The sequence below is a fragment of the Xenopus laevis genome, chromosome 9_10S, assembly GCF_017654675.1.
Source record: "Xenopus laevis strain J_2021 chromosome 9_10S, Xenopus_laevis_v10.1, whole genome shotgun sequence".
Classification (NCBI taxonomy): Eukaryota; Metazoa; Chordata; class Amphibia; order Anura; family Pipidae; genus Xenopus; species Xenopus laevis.
The window spans coordinates 6,840,824-6,861,294 of NC_054388.1; the positions used below are offsets into that span (position 1 = coordinate 6,840,824).

Below are 20,471 nucleotides of genomic sequence, written 5' to 3' on the forward strand. Positions count from 1 at the left end.
GTATTTATTTATTTTTTTTACGAGATAACATACACATCAGTTACAAAACAAAAAAATCCCGTCGTACTAAATGCCCAATGGAGTCGTCTAATTTCTACAGACGGTGTGGCCTCCTAGAATAATTGAGTTGTGGCTAGGGATGCACTGAATTCAGGATTCGGCCGAACCAAATCTGCATATGCAAATTAGGGGCGGGGAGGGAAATTACTAGGGATGCGCCAAATCCAGGATTAGTTTTTTCGGCAGGATTCAGATTCGGTCGAATCCTTCTCCCAGGCCAAACCCTAATTTGCATATGCAAATTAGGGTCGGGCGGGAAATCACGTCACAAAACAAGGAAGTAAAAAAATGTTTTCCACTTCCAATTTACATGTGCAATTTCGGTATTCGGCTGCATCTTTCACAAAGGATTCAGGGTTTTGGCCGAATCCAAATTAATGGATTCGGTGCATCCCTAGTTGTGGCATTCCCGTTAGCCAAAACTACTGGAAAGCCGTGGGCTTGAAGATCTGTAGATGATAGGAGTTGGTGATGATTCTTCTGTTGAATCTTGTGGGTTTAATGAGCCATGCTCCCATATAATAGACTGACATCTTCAGCTGGAAGCAAACTGTAGAACACAGGATGGGAACCAAAAAAAATCACTTCCACAGCTTCTTAATGGACATGTTCTTCTCACTGTCCTTCTGCATCACCTGGTAAAAGACAAAATAAAGATACGTCACACATTTAACTAGGGATGCATCGAATCCAGGATTCTGATTCCGCTGAATCCTACTGCCCGGCCGAAACGAATCCTAATTTACATATGCAAATTAGGGACATTTAATTAGGAAGTTAAAGTTTTCCCCTTCCCACCCCTAGTTTGCATATTAAATCTTTGGTGAACAATTTGCGGGTCGGCCAAATCAAAATAAATAGTGGATTCGGTACATCCCTAATGTTAAACTCTGACCTCAAGCAACTCAATGGGGAGAATCCTCAAAAACAGGGGTCCCCAACCATTACCCGTGAGCCACATTCAAATGTTAAGAGTTGGGGAGCAACACAAACATGAAAAAGTCCCTTGGGTGCCAAATAAAGGATGTGATTGGCTATTTGGTAGCTCTATGCAGACTGGCAGCCTATAGGAGGCTCTGTTTGGCCAGAAACCTGGTTTTTACGCAACTAAAACTTGCCTCCAAGCCTGGAATTCAAAAATAAGCACTTGGTTTGAGGCCACTGGGAGCAACATCCAAGGGGTTGGTGAGGAACATGTTGCTCAGGAGCTACTGGTTGGGGATCACTGAGCTAGAGATAAGCTGAGCCTAATAGCGGTTTTGCTAGAGGGCAATAATCATAATAAAGGGATGCACCAAATCCATCATTTTGTGGATTCAGCTAACTACCGAACTGATCTGAACCCAACTGTACTTCTAAAATGTCAGCAAAAATATAACGAAAATCCCCTTTTTATAGGTTTTTTTTTAGTCATTTAACAGGGGGGGGGGGGGGGGGGGGGTTGGCCTTCTGGACTCCAGTCTTCATTTTGGCACTTTTTTTTAAAAAAAAAAAAAACAATTTTATTGCTGTGGGAGTGGTCTCAGGGTGTCGGCTTCTCTGGGGAGTCCTGAGAGGTCCAGTGTGACAGTTAGTTGGCGAATGTTACCTTTGCTACAGCCATTTTAAAGTCCTCTTGTTTGACATGCACCCCCCTAATTTAATTTCAAGATATTAAGGGATACATGTGCTGTTAATATGAATGAATTTTGTTACAACAGCGCCACCTGCTGGTCAGTTTCCCACCAGTCTGACCACCAAGTAGTCAAGGAAGTGGCCAGGAGAAAGAAAGAGGCTGCTCTGATGTTCTTCTGATTAGGAAAGATGTGAGAAAGGTTCTTCTGCTTCAGAATAAAATTAGAGACCTTTCTGACATTTTTCCTAAGCAGAAGAACATCAGAGCAGCCTCTTTCTTTCTCCTGGCCACTTCCTTGACTACTTGATGGTCAGACTGGTGGGAAAATGACCAGCAGGTGGCGCTATTGGAACATAATGCATATTTACAATACATGTATCCTTAAATATCTTGGAAGGGCAATAATCATAATAAAGGGATTCACAAAATCCATCATTTTTTGGATTCAGCTAACCAAACTGATATGAACCCAACTGGAGTTCTAAAATTTCAGCAAAACAAAAAGAAAATCCCTTTTTATAGTTTTTTTTTTTTTTTTTAGTCATTTAACAGGGGGATTGGCCGTCTGGACTGCATTCTTCCTTTTGGCACATTTTTAAAAAAAACAAGTAGGAATGCTCTATCTTGTTGCTGTGGGAGTGGTCTCAGGGTGTCAGCTTCTCGGGTGAGTCCTAAGAAGTCCAGCGTGACAGTAAGTTGGCGAATCTTACCTTTGCTACAGCCATTTCAAAGTCCTCTTGTGTGACGTGAACCCGCCTCTCACGGAGAGCATACATTCCCGCCTCTGTGCACACCCCCTACACATAGAAATACAATAAAATCTGATGGGCAAGAGAAGTAACAAATGATTTAAAGCAGAAGTCGCAAAGGGGTCCAACAAAAATACTTTCAGACAGAGGTGATGCGATAAACACTTGCACCAGACGTATCAATAATAACAGCAGGGAAATGCAAAAAGTTATCCCAAAAGGTGAACAACCCCTTTAAAAGCAACGTTTTTATCTGCAAGAGCCTCTGCAGATGGGAGAGTTGCAGTTGTACATGAACTAAAGCGGCAAAAGATTGTGTTTTGTAGAGAAATTCCCACATCTGGATTACAGCGATCACATCCAAAGCAAGGAATAACTAAGATATAATTAATCCTTATTGGTGGGAAAACAATCCTGTTGGGTTTAATTCATGTTCAAAGGGCATGTAAAGGCAAAAAAACGTGTACCGTTTTTATAAGAAACCTGACTGTATGCAGTGACATTGTCCCTCTCATTTACTGCTGTGGATAGGAATTGTCAGACGGTCCCTAACTGCTCTGCAGGGAAACAATCATACTTATGAACAGCAGGGGGAGCCCCGCCTTACTTCCCAGCCATGCAGAACTCAAGCAGCTTTGTTTGTTTCCCTGTAGAGCAGTCGGCGACTGTGTAGACATTTGTATTGGATTTTATTTTTGCCTTTACTTCCCCTTTACTGTTTCCAACTCCAGCTGCAGGGACAAAGATCATGGAGCCAGATTTAAACAGATAAACTGGGATTCTATTTGGAGGATTATTTTGCTGCAGCCACTGGTTCTGCAGAGTTGGAGAAAGTTTGTATTAAACAATACAAAAACTATAAAATCCACATTAGATTACATGACAACACAGGACCCAGTGCAGTCTGTATATTCTGATTATTAATCAGTCTTGTTGTATCGGCTTCTGGCAGATATTATTTGACTTGTGCAGTTTTGATCATTTATGACGATCCCTAAGCAGCCCAGACCACACTGAGCATGTGCACAGTCTTGGTCTTGCAAAGATGTATAACAAAGTTACAAGATGGTGACCCCCTGTGGCCAACTTTGAAAGCATAAATCATTTGTTTGATTAGGCTTGTGGTACAGTAAGTTCATGTTTATGTTTAGTATACAAAATACAGCATTTCTAGCCTTATTCTATTTTAGACTTTACTTCCCTTCAAATGATTTTCTAGTAGACTTAATCCAAATTACAGAAAGATCCATTATCCGGAAAACCTCAGGATATATATATATATATAGTAGTGGGGCAGCTCCTATTGAGCAAGTGTTCTTGGTGCTTGCAGAGTACGTCCAATCAGCTGTCAGACTGTATTTTCTTCTTTCCGGCCTCCAAACCCCAGACTGAACGTGTCTTACCTTCACTTCAGCCCCTGATGCCCCGGGCATCAGTTCTGCTATTTTGCGCAGGTTGATCCCACGCGTCAAGTTCATTTTTCTTGAGTGAATCTTCAAAATGTCCAGACGGGCCTGAGGGATTGAAAGATCCAAATGATTTGGGAATAAAGTAAATCAAAAATACAAATATGAAGACCAATTGCAGTTTGTCGCAAAATATCTTAAGTCCCAACACAGAACATATAGTGAAAGCAGGAGAAGAAGAGCATTACCTCTTCATTAGGAGGTGGGAACTCAATCTTCCTGTCAATGCGACCTGGGCGCAGCAGAGCAGAGTCCAATATATCAATTCTGTTAGTTGCCATGATTACCTGAAGGTGACAATATGCTACAAAAATCAGATCCATGGAAAGACGGGAGCATTAACCCCTCTCCGCCATGTTAAATTTCTCCTTGTACCTTTATGTTCTTTGTTGCCTCAAATCCGTCCAGTTGATTAAGCAGCTCAAGCATTGTGCGCTGGACCTCGCTGTCTCCTCCCGAGCCCCCCTCGAGCCGCGACGACCCAATCGAATCGATTTCGTCCATAAAGATAATGGAGGGAGCATGTTCCCGAGCCATAACAAAGAGTTCACGCACCATACGAGCACCTGTATGAGTGGCACTGTTAGAGCTTGATCTGTGCACAAAAGATTTTATCCTTCCTTGTTCCCAAATATAAAATTATTAGATGGGTGGGGATTATTTATGACCAACGTTGGTGATCCACTGATCTAAATCAACAGGCAACTCATAACGTGTTGCATTATTATTTCCAGTCATCCTTTTGCCATGACACTAAGGGGCAGAATTATCAAGGGTCAAATTGAGTTATTCAAATTCAATTCGAGCATTTTAACAAATTGGAATTTGATTTTCGAGATTTTTCATACTCTGGGCCTTTAAGAACTCGAATTTCGACTATTCGCCGCGTAAAACCAGCAGAATTGCTGTTTAAGTCAACGGGAGAGGTCCAATTTTGAGCTGTTTGCAGCCTTCCCGACATCGAATTCGATTCAGGTTTTCGGTCGATTCTATTCATCGAAGTTTCAAACATTTGATTTCATTAATAAATTTCCATTTGCCGAATTTCGAGTTCATAGGAGTTTTAAAAAACCCTTGATAAATGTGCCCCTAACGCATCCACTATAAAATTCACGCTTTGGCAGTTAAGCGAGTTACTCCAGCATTAACTAGATCATTTTTTGTATTACTTATATTAGATTAACTAGGTGGGTTCTCTACTCGATGGAAGGTGCTCCCTACTCTATACGTTTGTACAATTGTTAATAGATACAAAAAACATGGCTATGTATAGTACCCACCCTCTCCGATGAACTTCTGCACCAGTTCGGAGCCAGACACTCGTATAAATGTGCAGTCTGTGTGATGGGCCACAGCACGAGCCAGAAGTGTCTTTCCAGTACCTGGAGGTCCATACAGCAACACACCCTAAGGAAAGAAAACGTTTTTTTAAGTTACCGTATATACTCGAGTATAAGACGAGTTTTTCAGCCTGCAAAATATGCTGAAAAACTCTACCTCGGCTTATACTCGGGTCAAGCGCAAAAATAGTCGCCGGCGTCCAAGAATGGTCGCCGGCGTCCAAAAACGAGACGCCGGCACCTCCAATGGGAGTAGAAACCCACAATTTTTTGATTGAAACTTACCAGAAGCTGCTGTATTTCTCACCCTAGGCTTATACTCGAGTCAATAAGCTTTCCCAGTTTTTGGAGATAAAATTAGGTACCTCGGCTTATACTCGGGACGGCTTATACTCGAGTATATACGGTATTGTTAGCCGTATATGTAAACATGCCCTCAACATACAAGGTATGGGACCCAGCAATTTAATTAAAGATTCCTCCGTACCCTATTAGTGCTACACTGGATGTCTGTACGTGGCAGTAGCTGGAAAAAATGAGCACATTTGCATCCTACTAATCGTGATTTTGGCTAAGGAATAAAGGTAATGCTAAATGCAGCTTTTACAGAGAGAACACTAAGAATTATGTAGCTAAAGTTTTATAGTTGCCGTCATTACTGCATGTCTACAGGCTCCAGCCAGTAGGTTGGGCTGCAATGTAGCACCATTTGGCATTACAGGTATCGGACCAGTTATCCAGAATGCTGGGGTTTTCCAGATAACAGATCTTTCTGTAATTTGGATCTTCATACCTTAAGTCTGCTAGAAAATCATGTAAACATTAAATAAACCCAATAGGCTGATTTTGCCTCTAATAAGGATTAATTATATCTCAGTTGGTATCAAGTACAAGCGATTGTTTTATTGGTACAAACAATAATCTGATTGGTTACTGTAAATGACCAGACTTGTTGCAAAATGTGCAACTTTTATTGCCCTGCCCTCAGTTTTGTTCAATAATAAAGGCTGATAGCTTTCTTGGCCTCTCACTGTGATATCAGGGGCAGTAGGGTAGCAGTCACAAAGGCCATGTGCATAGCAGTCTTAAAGGGCAACTATCGCGAAATGCGAATTTAATATAAGCTTCAGAATACTGAAATAAGACTATTTCTAAATACCAACAATTAAAAATTCTGCATCTTTCTGAAATAATCAAGTTTATCTTCACTATTCCTCTCTCAGCATCTGTTTCTCTTTATTCTGTCTTCATGCAGGAGTTGGGTGTCAGATGAACGATCCAATATATCTTATAGGGGGCTCCTTTTGCCTAGAAGATGTATTAGAGCTCACTCTATTAAAATCACCAGACAGTATGTCTCTCTACATGCAGGATTTGTGCAAAAGGCAGTTATTTTGTTTGTACTGGAATCAGTTATTTGAGTAAACTACATAAATACATCTACTAGGAAAGGGGGCCCCTTATAAGGAGCCCCCTTATAAGATATTTTGGATCTAATTGCCAATGAATATCTGACACCCAACTGCTGCATGAAGACACAATGAAGAGAAACAGATGCTGAGAGAGGGATAGTGAACATAAACTTGATTATTTCAGAAACAATGCAGAATTTTTAATTGGTTGTATTTTGAAAATTTCTTATTTTAGTTTGATGAAGCTTATATCACATAAAAGTTCCCCTTTAAGCGAAATTCCTTGGCCTTGCAGAGATTTCCAAATAATTGTACATGTGCAGCACTTCATTTTATGGACTGTTTCCACCTACAGCATTTTTGTTTGGCTCACATGTGCCATATCAGTCCCCCCATTTGAATACAATCAAGTTGTTATTTCCATACCTTGGGCTGTGCTATACCCAATGCTTCAAAGAGCTCTGGGTGTTTCACGGGCAGTTCAATGACCTCCTTGATCTCCTTGATTTGTTTATCCAAGCCACCGATCATCTCATACGTGGAGTCTGGGACTTTCTCCACCATCATCAGAGACACTAAGGGGTCCACCTTGTTGGGCAGAATTTTATGTAGTGTGTAACTGTCATTGCGCAAAGCAACTCGACAGTTTGGTGTAACCTAAAGGAACAATGATGTATTTAATAGAGAAAGAAACCAAAAGAAAGCCAACACTTACTCTTTAATATTCACATATATACAAGTAATGGCACACTCAAAATACTCACATCATTGATGTCAATATTCTTATCAACATCCACAACAAACTTCCCCTCCGGGTGAACCTAAAAAGAAGAGAAATTTTTGGTCACCTGATTTCTATTTCTATCTAGTAACCGACAAATTGGGAGTGTTAATTCTGCTCACCTTGACCAACACTTTCTTCTTGTCCATAGCTCTGACCACTTCTCCTACGTAGGATCCCTGCTCTTGAAGCAGCTGCAGCTCCTCTCTCAGTAGCCGCACTAAGTAGACAATTCTCATGTGAGCCCAGACCATTGCACGATAACATGAATTAATCAAAGTGCTATACTGTGGCGACTGAAAGTTTGTGCACCCTTTTGAATAGTCAAGTTTCTGCATAAACAGGACCCCAAGCATTATCCGTTTGTCTTGCCATAGCTAAAACTAGATCACGAGAACCCGATTAAATGAACGAGACAAAACTATCTTGTTTGTTTACGTATTTATTCAGGAAAATGATCCACATTTATATATTTGTGTGCACCCCTTGGGCAGTAATAGCAGCAACTGAATGTAACGGTTTCTCAGTTCTGCATATCGGCTTGGAAGAATGTTAGCCCACTTATTGTAACAGAACAGCTTAAAGGAGAAGGAAAGGCTAAAATTAAGTAAGCTTTATCAGAAAGGTCTATATAAATACACCAGTAACCCCTCAAAGTAATGCTGCTGAGTCCTCTGTCAAAAGAAACAGCACATTTCTTTCCTTCTATTGTGTACTCATGGGCTTCTGTATCAGACTTCTTGTTTTCAGCTTAAGCCTCCAGGGCTAGGGCTTGAGCATGCTCAGTTTGCTCCTCTCTCCTCCCTTCTCTGCTGTAATCTGAGCCCAGAGCGATGAGTGAGCAGGGAGGGACTCAGGCAAGAAGTGAGGTCACACCAAGCTAATACGGCAGCTGCTATCCTAAACAAAAAGGTGTTTACTGGGGTATGGTAAAGCTTTCTGCACAATAAATATAGCTTGCACTATTGTAGTTAATCTAGTGGCAATAAACTGCTTCTGTAGCTTTCCTTCTCCTTTAAAGCAAAACCTCCCACACTTAGATCTGATTATTATCCCATTGACCGAAACACACGACTCTATAATTTCCCCTTTAAAGGAACAGAGAGCCCTAGACTGGGTCCCCCGCATAGAATTATGGAACATCGGATCATTTTCCTCAATAAATAGATGAGAAAAAGAATAACATTTTTACTCATTTGTTAAACTGGGTTCTCGTTCAGTTTTAGGACTGACAAAAAACCCATTTAGGTCGTATACATGCAGAAATATCGAGAAGGTTCAAACACGGTCAAGTACCACCGTATGTCACTGCTTCAATGTCCCAATCTATGAGGGTCAGAGTCTGATTAGCAACTCAGCCGAGCCAATACCTTTAGCGTTCAGTTCATTCCTCTGCGCTTGCAGGCGCCTCAGATTCTGACTCTTATCATTGACAACGAGCTGGGGACAAAAGAGAAGACGGCTGTGAATAACTGGAGGTGAGTGTGATAAATAAAGCAATATCACTGCTGGGTACATAAAGCTGCACACAAGCACATACAGTATAGATGGTGGATATAAAAAGTACCTGCAGGTCTTCAATCTTGGATAAGTAATACTGACGCAGACCAGTTCCTCCACGGGACTCGTCCATCTCCATCTGTGCAGAAAACAGCAACGTGTGGTCACATCTAGTTACAGACTGAGGTACAGACAGTGATCACTGGGCAATAGTCACTAGCGAATATACACTGGGACATACACAGTCACTTGTACAACTGCAGCTTTATTGTAATACTATAAATACACAACGAGCAGCTTTATTGTAATACAGGCAGGAACGTAAATACTGTAAATATATGAGAGGTCAAGTGACATGATGGGGAGGAAAAGGGGGGTCCCCAGACATGATGGGGAGGAAAGGGGGGTCCCCAGACATGATGGGGAGGAAAGGGGGGTCCCCAGACATGATAGAGAGGAAAGGGGGGTCCCAGACATGATAGAGAGGAAAGGGGGTCCCCAGACATGATAGAGAGGAAAGGGGGGTCCCCAGACATGATAGAGAGGAAAGGGGGGTCCCCAGACATGATGGGGAGGAAAGGGGGGTCCCCAGACATGATGGGGAGGAAAGGGGGGTCCCCAGACATGATGGGGAGGAAAGGGGGGTCCCCAGACATGATGGGAGGAAAGGGGGGTCCGAAGACATGATGGGAGGAAAGGGGGGTCCCCAGACATGATGGAGAGGAAACGGGGGTCCCCAGACATGATGGGGAGGAAAGGGGGGGTCCCCAGACATGATGGGGAGGAAAGGGGGGTCCCCAGACATGATGGGAGGAAAAGGGGGGTCCCCAGACATGATGGGGAGGAAAAGGGGGGTCCCAGACATGATGGGGAGGAAAAGGGGGGTCCCCAGACATGATGGGGAGGAAAAGGGGGGTCCGAAGACATGATGGGAGGAAAGGGGGTCCCCAGACATGATGGGGAGGAAAGGGGGGTCCCCAGACATGATGGGGAGGAAAGGGGGGTCCCCAGACATGATGGGGAGGAAAGGGGGGTCCCGAAGACATGATGGGGAGGAAAAGGGGGGTCCCGAAGAATGATGGGAGGGAAAAGGGGGGTCCCCAGACATGATGGGGAGGAAAGGGGGGTCCCCAGACATGATGGGGAGGAAAGGGGGCCGTCCCCAGACATGATGGGGAGGAAAAGGGGGTCCGAAGACATGATGGGAGGAAAGGGGGGTCCCCCAGACATGATGGGGAGGAAAGGGGGTCCCCCAAGACATGATGGAGGAAGGGGGGTCCCCAGACATGATGGGAGGGAAAAGGGGGGTCCCCAGACATGATGGGGAGGAAAGGGGGTCCCCAGACATGATGGGGAGGAAAAGGGGGGTCCGAAGACATGATGGGAGGAAAGGGGGGTCCCCAGACATGATGGGGAGGAAAGGGGGGTCCCCAGACATGATGGGAGGAAAGGGGGGTCCCCAGACATGATGGGAGGAAAAGGGGGGTCCCCAGACATGATGGGGAGGGGGGCTGTGATGCATATGGGGGGAGTATAACTAAAAGCAGCCTTGGCCACATGTTATATAGAAATATAAATAAATACACAGACACACAGGTAAAGGACAGACTGGGAGGATGAAGTAGAACAGAAGGCGAGGGCTGTACAGGGAGAGATTACGGGAGAGCAGTTTGTCAGCTCAGATTCCCGCACAGCCGGCAGATATGGCCACACAGGACTGGATAGAAACTGCCGCACACACAGGAGAGTCGTGTCACTCACGAGTCCCATACACCCAGTTATATTATGTCCCCGGTACCTGCTCCATCCCGTCCGCAGCCGCTTTGTATTCTGCCGGCGGAGCCATTCTTCGCTTCACCGTGACTCAGGACCGGAAGCGACCCGAAGCCACTCGCAGATTGCGGAAGTGACGTAGCCAACTTGTTGCAGCCTGTCAGGGAACTCCCTATTGTCTCACAGGCTGCGCCTCTGACTTCCGGAGTGTTTACTGGGCACTTCCGCGTTCAACTAAAACAGAAAATCCTGTGACATCCATTATATTTTCCCTGATATTCCCCTAGGGGTCATTTCTTGACAATTCATGAAAAGAAATGTCTCTTCCTTGAGTAAAAACTATTTTGAAAAAAATCGAGTTTTGGAAAATATTTTCCTTATAAGTGTCAGTGTGTGATATATGAATTTCATTAAGTCTGAGCCATAAACCTCTGGGGCTTTTCCCTCCTGAACTTGAGTCTCTATTCCACAGTCTGCCCTTTCCATCCCAGGCCTATAACAGTCACTTCTGACAATTAACACTAAAAAAATACTGACCTTCCTATATATTTATCTTTATTCCCTATTAATAACATTGGGATCACTGACCTTCCTATATATTTATCTTTATTCCCTATTAATAACATTGGGATCACTGACCTTCCTATATATTTATCTTTATTCCCTATTAATAACATTGGGATCACTGACCTTCCTATATATTTATCTTTATTCCCTATTAATAACATTGGGATCACTGACCTTCCTATATATTTATCTTTATTCCCTATTAATAACATTGGGATCACTGGCCTTCCTATATATTTATCTTTATTCCCTATTAATAACATTGGGATCACTGACCTTCCTATATATTTATCTTTATTCCCTATTAATAACATTGGGATCACTGACCTTCCTATATATTTATCTTTATTCCCTATTAATAATATTGGGATCACTGACCTTCCTATATATTTATCTTTATTCCCTATTAATAACATTGGGATCACTGACCTTCCTATATATTTATCTTTATTCCCTATTAATAACATTGGGATCACTGACCTTCCTATATATTTATCTTTATTCCCTATTAATAACATTGGGATCACTGACCTTCCTATATATTTATCTTTATTCCCTATTAATAACATTGGGATCACTGACCTTCCTATATATTTATCTTTATTCCCTATTAATAACATTGGGATCACTGACCTTCCTATATATTTATCTTTATTCCCTATTAATAACATTGGGATCACTGACCTTCCTATATATTTATCTTTATTCCCTATTAATAACATTGGGATCACTGACCTTCCTATATATTTATCTTTATTCCCTATTAATAACATTGGGATCACTGACCTTCCTATATATTTATCTTTATTCCCTATTAATAACATTGGGATCACTGACCTTCCTATATATTTATCCTTTTCCCCTATTAATAACATTAGGATCTAGCATAATTTTTACCGGCCAGGCCAGTAAAATACCAGCCAGGTGGCAACTCTACAGTTGTGAATGCTGGCCTAGCTCCAGGCCTGGAGCAGGCCCGGACTGGCAATCTGTGGGTTCTGGCAAATGCCAGAGGGGCTTCTATAAGGTCCCATAGAAAGTCACTATTTAGTGGGCTGGTGGGGGCTGTTTGGGCCTCTACGTGGGCTGATTGGGCCTCTGTGTACCTAGTGTTGCCACCTGGCCAGTAAAAATTATGCTTGATGCCAATGTTATTAATAGGGAAAAACACCAAGAATATAGGAAGGCCGGTATTTTTTTCCAGAAAAGGTAGCAACCCTATGTGTACCTAAAATGCCAGGGCCTATTTTAATTCTCAGTCCGGACCTGGCCTGGAGCCTGGACTGGGAGTACGGTTGCCACCTGGTCGGTATTTTACTGGCCTGGCCGGTAAAAATGATGGTTGATCCCAATGTTATTAATAGGAAAAAAAGATAAATATATAGGAAGGCCGGTATTATATTTCCAGAAAAGGTGGCAACCCTAACTGGGAGTCAAAATAGGCCCTGGAATTTCAAGTACACAAAACCCACTGACTGTCAGTCTGGGCTGAGCCTAACATGGCATGTCAGTAGGGTTGCCACCTTTTTTGGAAAAAAAATACCAGCCTTCCTCTATATTTATCTTTTTTCCATATTAATAACATTGGGCTCAACCATGATTTTTACCGGCCAGGCCGGTCAGTAGGGTTACCACCTTTTGTGGAAAAAAATACAGTCCTTCCTGGATATTTAATTTTTTAAATATTGAGTCAGAGTTTACTATGGATTCTGATGTTATCTTTTTGCAGCACACAGAAGGTGAGAAGGGGTCCCCAATTGTTTACTCCATCAGCAAAACCTTCATCCACCTTTAGGCATGAGCAATGGTTTGGTACAGGCTCAACACTTGGTCACTTTGTATATTAAATCTGCTGACTCATCATGGGTGTCAAGGGGGCAAGGAATGGGCATTTACTTTCACCACAATCCATTCAGTTAGGACATGGTTCCTTGTAACTAAGTCAAAGACAGTTGAGATAGTTGCCATGTCCTAATGCAGGACATGGCAACTATTTGACCCACAATGGGGATTTTTATGGCCTCCAGCTCACTTAAGTGTTAAACTTTTTTGAATGACATCATGATTTTAAATAAATTTGGCCTTCAAGTATGATTTATGGCTGTGGCTGCAATTCTGGAGAGCATTCACAAGGGGTCAGGGATGTTCAACATGGCACAGCAACCAGGGGAAAATGATTGTAAGTAAGTCTGTGCTGGCTGGTAACCCTGCTGTGCCGTAAGATCAATATTTTAGTAACCTTTTTCCTTTTTTAGGTGACCCCTGACACCAGTCCCTGGACATCGGAAAACACTCGACTATGACAGGTCCAGAAGAGCTGCCAGCCTGGACAGTCATAAACATGGTGCTGTGTACACGATGCCATTACTAGAGATATCAATGAAAGCCAATGCATATAAGAAAGGGTGCAATAGCATACAGGTTCTTAGAATTGGCCAGATATATATAATGCAATATAATATTCCTGTGCAAGCTGATCTAAAGATTGACAGGCAAATGCTATGCAGCTAGTTTGTCCAACCAGTTAAAATGTTGCAGTTCTGCTACTGATGTGCCTCTTAGAAACATGCCCGCCATGTCATTAATATTCCATATTGCACTGAACAGCCAGAAAAAGATACAAAGTTTGTAACTTAATTGGCTTTTGGCAGAGAACCCAGATACTTAGATACTTTTGTAACAATCTGAGATAAGCAGCTCTCTTGGGAGAACTTAGACTCACAGTTTAAAAGGCAATTCATCTTCATTAGCAAAACTGTAATAACATATACAAACCACAGCAATGTGTTCAAACTTTCATAACCTGCCAAATTTTGTAAAATGGACGTGGTAATTAGGGGGTGTGGCCACAAAATGGGCGTGTTTAAACCTTTTTCGCCACACGGGAAATCTCTTTGTCCCTCTTTCAGTTTCCAAAATGCTGGGAGGTATGCTGCGTGTACATTACACTTGTCGGCACAAAGTAGTTGTTCCTGCAAGTTGTGTGGTAGGCAAATAGTGACGTGCAGAAATGTGCTTGTATACATTGTGCTCATCATATTACTCTGTAAGATCACGTTATGTCAAAAGGTCACGTATACGCAAGGTATGAGAAGCATTATCAGTGGTGTAACTGTAATGTTTTGGTAACTGAGGATGAGCAGAGTATAACAGTACATATAATACACAAATCCATGAATATCTTGTCAATTATATCCTTATAAACGGTGAGTTCTGATGTCATCAGTTATAAACGGTGAGTTCTGATGTCATTTCTGTCACATGACTCACTGAAACTTGTGTATTATAATAAATAAAGTACCCCCAGTTGCAAAATATAAGGATATTAGAAGTTACCTCGGAGTTCCATGACCTGTATAAAAACACTCGGCCTTCGGCCTCTTGTTTTTATGTGGTCATGAAACTCCTCGGTAACTTGTAATATCCTTATATTTTACAAGAGGGGGTACTTTATTCACTATATAATACACAAAAGCCATGAATATCTTGTAGATTATATCCTTATAAACAGTGAGTAGTGATGTCATCAGTTATAAACGGTGAGTAGTGATGTCATCAGTTATAAACGGTGAGTAGTGATGTCCTTTCTGTCACTAAACGTGTGTATTATAATAAATAAAGTACCCCCTGTTGCAAAATAGGAGGATTTTAGAAGTCACGAGGAGTTCCAAGACATGTATAAAAACACTCGGCCTTCAGCCTTGTACTTTTATATGGTCATGGAACTCATCAGTGACTTATTCAAGAAGGTATTTTGGCAGCACTCCGATTTAGTGAAAAAAGTGAAATTTTATTAGTGACTCAAGCTAAGCAACGTTTCGAGCTTATCCAGCCCTTTATCAAGACCTTTATTGAGCTTGATAAAGGGCTGGATAAGCTCGAAAAGTTGCTTAGCTTGAGGCACTAATAAAATTTCACTAAATCGGAGTGCTGGCGAAACACCTTCTTGAATATGGATTAGACCTGGGCAGACAGAGTCACGGTCGGCACCCGACGCTACAAAAAGCACTGAGAGTCTTTACCTCTTTGTCTTTGTGGGATTATCCTCAGTGACTTATAATATCCTTATATTTTACAACTGGGGGTTTATTCACTATATTACTGGGCCCCGCAGCATGCTATTTTTCAGGTTCCCAAAATGTCTAGAGATTGACCTGTTTTAGCAGTATTTATTAAAATTGTATATGAATTAGGGCCTCATGGGGCCCCTATGCCTCCAGGCCCCCCTGCAGCCGCAGGGTCTGCTTCCTCTATAGTTACACCCCTAAGTATTATGGTCCTGCCTGTGTATAGTGTCCCAATCACTTTGTTTAATGACATTGCTAATGTTATGAAAAGCAAGTGGCCGAGCGTATAGGGTTCATCAGATGGTATGTGCACATACAGCATTGCTGGGCCGGCTCATTACCCCATACGTGCCTATCAGTGCAGTGGCCAAGTAGGGAATTAATGTGGGAAACCCGAGAGAGGCAAGTTTTACCTGAAGAGTTTGTGTGATGCTCAGGTTTCAGGCATGACCCTCTGACATCAGATGCAGCTGTCCTGGACGGAGGCACTGGCTGCGTCTAGCTCACTTGGGGACAGTCTGAAGCACAAAAAACTCCTCTGCTTGGGGATTTCTCATGTGCATCTGATAAAGGTAAAAACCACCATTTCCTACATTAATCTGTGCTGTTGGGGCGCCTGCCTCCATCCTTCCAACTTGTACTTAGGAGCTTACAGCCTGCCGAGCAACTGAGATGATGGGGAGCTAAGCAGCAGCCTGGGTGTCTCTTTCTCTCCCTGGGACCCACTGATAGATTCTGCTCACTTAATAAGGTACGAGGAGGACATGTCAAACTTATAGAATAGTCAGAGTCCGGCATCAGGGAATACAAATGGACGAAAGTGTGAATACAAACCTCTTATTCCTGTTGTAAAGTTAAGCCTCGTCTGCTCCCCAGAGTGCAAGCTCTTTAGGACAGGGGTCTACTGCTTTAATACATATTGGCTTGAACCCACATGTATGAGTTATATCGTTGTCATTTATTACTTTGTAGCATGGTGTCTGTTTAAAAGGGACACAGCAGGGCCGAAACTACAGAGGAAGCAGACCCTGTGGCTGCAGGGGGACCAGGAGGCATAGGGGGCCCAATGAGGCCCAAATAATTTTAACATTTGGTGAAACAGGGCAATCTCTGGATATGTTGGAAATTAAAAATTAAAGTGCTGCGGGGCCCAATAACATCTAGTTACGCCACTGGGCAACAGATTTTTTTTTTTTTAGAAAAATGTAAAAGTGATCAAATTCAGAACAAATAAATTGATAACGAACTGCTTGATCACAGAACTGCTCTGTCGGTCACAGTCGTCAATCCCATTTCCATGATTTAAAAGGACATGGAAAAAATGAAGCTGGGCTGTCCAAAGGGAGGCCAAGAATCTGACATTAAAGAGACAGGGACTGATTTATGGGCAGGACGTCAGAGTGGGAAGGGACGAGACTTATATTGTAAAGAGCGTTCTGTGCCTTAATCAGCACCAAGCAGTGGTTAAAGTGGTGGTTTACTTTTAAGTTAACTTTTAGTATGTTATAGAATGGCCAATTCTAAGCAACTTTTCAATTGGCCTTCATTGTTTCTTTTTTATAGTTTTTGATTTATTTGCCTTCTTCATCTGACTCTTTCCAGCTTTCAAACGGGGGTCACTGACCCCATCTGAAAACAAGTGCTCTGTAAGGCTACAAATGTATTGTTATTGCTACTTTTTATTACTCATCGTTTAATTCAGGCCTCTCCTATTCATATTTGGGTCTCTTAATCAAACCGATGCATGGCTTCTAGGGTCATTTGGACAATGACATTGACATTGCCCTTATTACCGACACCTTCAGGATCTGCTTTCTCTGTAGTTACGCCCCTGGGTACCACCCCTGATGCCACCGTACCCGCCCCTGCCCGATCTACCACTTGGCAAAAGGTGGCAACCCTACCCACAGTGCAGCATTATTAACCCAAATTCCATTTAGTGTCCCCAGCTTGCCTTCTACAGGCACATTTCATCTTGCTGATTTGTCTGGCCTAGGCCATAAATGCAGTCAAAGGGCACTTTATCCCTATGCATGAAATATATATATATATATACAGGTACGGCATCCCAAACCCATTATCCAGAAAGCACCCACAGAGTCTAATTCTAATAGATGAAAATGATTTCCTTTTTCTCTGTAATAATAAAGAACCTTGTAGTTGATGGGAACTAAGACACATGAATCCATATTAGTGGTAAACCAATGCTCTTGATTTTATTTAATGTTAAAATTAACATTATGTTATTCATATTACTGAAAGATCCCTTATCCGGAAACTCCAGCTCCTAGGTATTCCAAATAATAGAGCCTACACCTGTACACTGTCTATCTATCCATGGCTAATATGTTATGTGTATTGTTGGCATCATCGCCTGAAACTTTGATTATGGCTTCAGTGTTTCATCATCCTTATTCTCTGTGTTAAATGTGTTTAATTGCAAAGAGTTGGAGAGCAACACATAGATGAAAAAGTTCCTGAGGTGCCATATAAGGACTTTGATTGGCTATTTGGAAGCCCCTATGTGGGGCAGTACAGAAGAGGTTCTGTTTGGCAGTACACCTAGCTTATTTGCACCAAAACTTGCCTCCAAGCCTGGAATTCAAAAATAAGCTCCTACTTTGGGTCCACTGGGAGCAACATCCAAGGGGTTGATGAGCAACATGTTACTAGCATTAGCTATGCAGTCACTGCCAGTTACTCTTCCTATGGTTCATCGGCCTTACAACAGTAATGATCCAGGCCTTCAAAGTTGTCCACGTGAGCTCTTCATTTTCTGAGGACATTGGGTGCCTAAGCTCTGGTAACTGACAGCAGCCCAGGGCATGTGAATAAAGAGATAAGAAGATGGGGAGCTACTGGGGACATCTTTGGGGGCACAGATCTTCACTGCTAAAGAGTTGTGGTTGCCTTGTGTTGGTTCATTATCCAATCGGAACCAAACCATCATGTGAGCCTTAATGACCCACCACTTGGGTTGCCCAGCAGCCACCAGTTCAACCCTCTCTGTTGTTTTTCTGATTTCTGTTGGGTTCTCAAACCCCCCCCCACCAGATAGCAATGGCACCTTAAATTCAGGTATGGATGTAGGGAGCATAATGCAACATATCAGCAGGAGGAACTTTACACTAGTCAGAGTAAAAATACATTGGGTTGCACTAGGAACTAGAAACACATACACCTAGCCCATTGGGAGCACTTTGGCTTTTGAAACAATTGGCTTCTTTGTGGGCAATCTCATTTTGTTGCTTGAGGTCACTGGACTAGTAACTATCCCAAAAGACTAGTAACCAATGAACTGCTTATATACCTAGCCCTATTGATGACGAGCATGTCAACATTGAAATCTAGCCTTTTCTCAGTCATGGAGAGCCAGTATCACTCTATTTCCATTGTAAGTAAGATACCAGCCATTCCTACCTTGTGGGCAGACAGCAACACTACTCTCCACCTCATCTGATAGGGAGGACCTGAGAGGGAACTGCCAAGGCAAAGCTTTGACTGGCTAAGGTTTGAAAGCTTACATCGTGCTGTGCTATGGTTAATGTTAATGTTTGCTTCTTTTTTTGTAAAATCTAATGCCAACCAGTGTTTGATTGTTTAGGGATGTTTGAGGCATTTAGAGGGGAAGTAAAGTCTAAAATAAAATAAGGCTAGAAATGCTGTATTTTGTATACTAAACATAAACATGAATTTACTGCACCACAAACAAATAATTTATGCTTTCAAAGTTGGCCATAGGGGGTCAACATCTTGTAACCTTGTTAAATATCTTTGCAAGACCAAGACTGTGCACATGCTCAGTGTGGTCTGGGCTGCTGCTTAGGGATCGTCATAAATATGCAGACTGCACTGGGTCCTGTGTTATCATGTAATCTAATGTGGATTTTATAGTTTTTGTATTGTTTAATACAAACTTTTTCCAACTCTGCAGAACCAGTGGCTGCAGCGAAATAATCCTCCAAATAGAATCCCAGTTTATCTGTTTAAATCTGGCTCCATGATCTTTGTCCCTGCAGCGGGAGTTGGAAACAGTAAAGGGGATGTAAAGGCAAAAATAAAATCCAATACAAATCTCTACACAGTCACCGACTGCTCTACAGGGAAACAAACAAAGCTGCTTGAGTTCTGCATGGCTGGGAAGTAAGGCGGGGGCTCCCCCTGCTGTTCATAAGTATGATTGTTTCCCTGCAGAGCAGTTAGGGACCGTCTGACAATTCCTATCCACAGCAGTAAATGAAGGGAGAATTTCACTGCATACAGTCAGGTTTCTTATAAAAACAGTACACATTTTTTAATTAAAGTATATTGGAGATCGGTTTCTTTTTCATTAAAAGAAAGTAAAAATCAGATTTTATTTTTTTGCCTTTACATGCCCTTTAAGGTTCTTAATGAAAATTTGGTCTTTTGAAGCCTAAACTTTAAGTTGTAAATGCCGGCGATGAACAAAAAATAACCTGCTTCTCTGAAGTTGTTTGGAAATGTGCTACACAGCTTGGGTCCCTGCTAGAATTTCATACTTGTCAGCTATCCTAGCCTGCCGCTCTATGGTTGTACAGTATAGGCCATAGGATAGGATAGCATTTGCCAATGTGATAAAACAACGAGACCAACTGTAGAATAGACCAGCATACTAATACTGTTTCGGCAAATATTAAAATTTTTATATAAAACTTTACGTTTAGGATAAATACAACTTTTCTTGAACTTGAACTCAGATGGCTTTAAGTTAAGGCCGGTGAAATGAAGCCCAAGTGACTGGGATAGTATAGTGCGAGTGCACAATAGGGTAACGCAGTTCAACACAGGTTTGGCTTCCGGTAGTTCAGCTATTTCTGGCATCTTAGAACTCAGAAGAATTTCAATTATGAACTTAGAACCTTGGTAGCTAATTGATATGTCAAGGGTATTGATTTTACTTTAGGTGGGGGAGGGGGAGACAGCTTGGTCAGGGGTCGAGTGAAGTGTGAGAAATATTTCATGCTAATTCTATGGTATTTTAGAACGTCCAGCATGTTATTCTTTCTATAGGACAAAATGGGCTCAGTTGAGCTTTTTTATTAGCTGCCGAAGGCCGTGGTGGGATTAAAGATTCATTGACCCCCCGCTCTACAAGAGGTGTCATAGGCATCTGTTTACAC

At 42.2% G+C, this 20,471-nt stretch overlaps 2 protein-coding genes across 3 annotated transcripts in view; one reads left to right on the top strand and one right to left on the bottom strand.

Annotated features, from left to right (window-relative positions):
• Nucleotides 1-2: 2 nt before the first annotated feature.
• Nucleotides 3-10,878, bottom strand: psmc5.S (proteasome 26S subunit, ATPase 5 S homeolog). 2 transcript variants are annotated; one of them, NM_001088166.1, is given in 15 exon segments: nucleotides 167-392; nucleotides 425-468; nucleotides 471-485; nucleotides 488-695; nucleotides 2,386-2,472; nucleotides 3,828-3,938; nucleotides 4,079-4,177; nucleotides 4,266-4,456; nucleotides 5,171-5,297; nucleotides 7,069-7,299; nucleotides 7,407-7,463; nucleotides 7,546-7,643; nucleotides 8,794-8,863; nucleotides 8,991-9,062; nucleotides 10,722-10,739. In NM_001088166.1, coding segments are annotated over 14 exon segments (1,389 nt in total). In that variant the 5' UTR covers nucleotides 10,731-10,739; the 3' UTR covers nucleotides 167-392; nucleotides 425-454.
• A 4,930-nt stretch (nucleotides 10,879-15,808) lies between these two features.
• The window catches only part of LOC108702183 (sodium channel protein type 4 subunit alpha), a 67,388-nt gene continuing 62,725 nt past the window's right edge, over nucleotides 15,809-20,471 (top strand). Inside the window, exon 1 of the mRNA XM_041578554.1 lies at nucleotides 15,809-15,902. The gene's annotated coding sequence lies outside the window, so the exon portion shown is untranslated. The remainder of the gene's footprint in view (nucleotides 15,903-20,471) is intronic.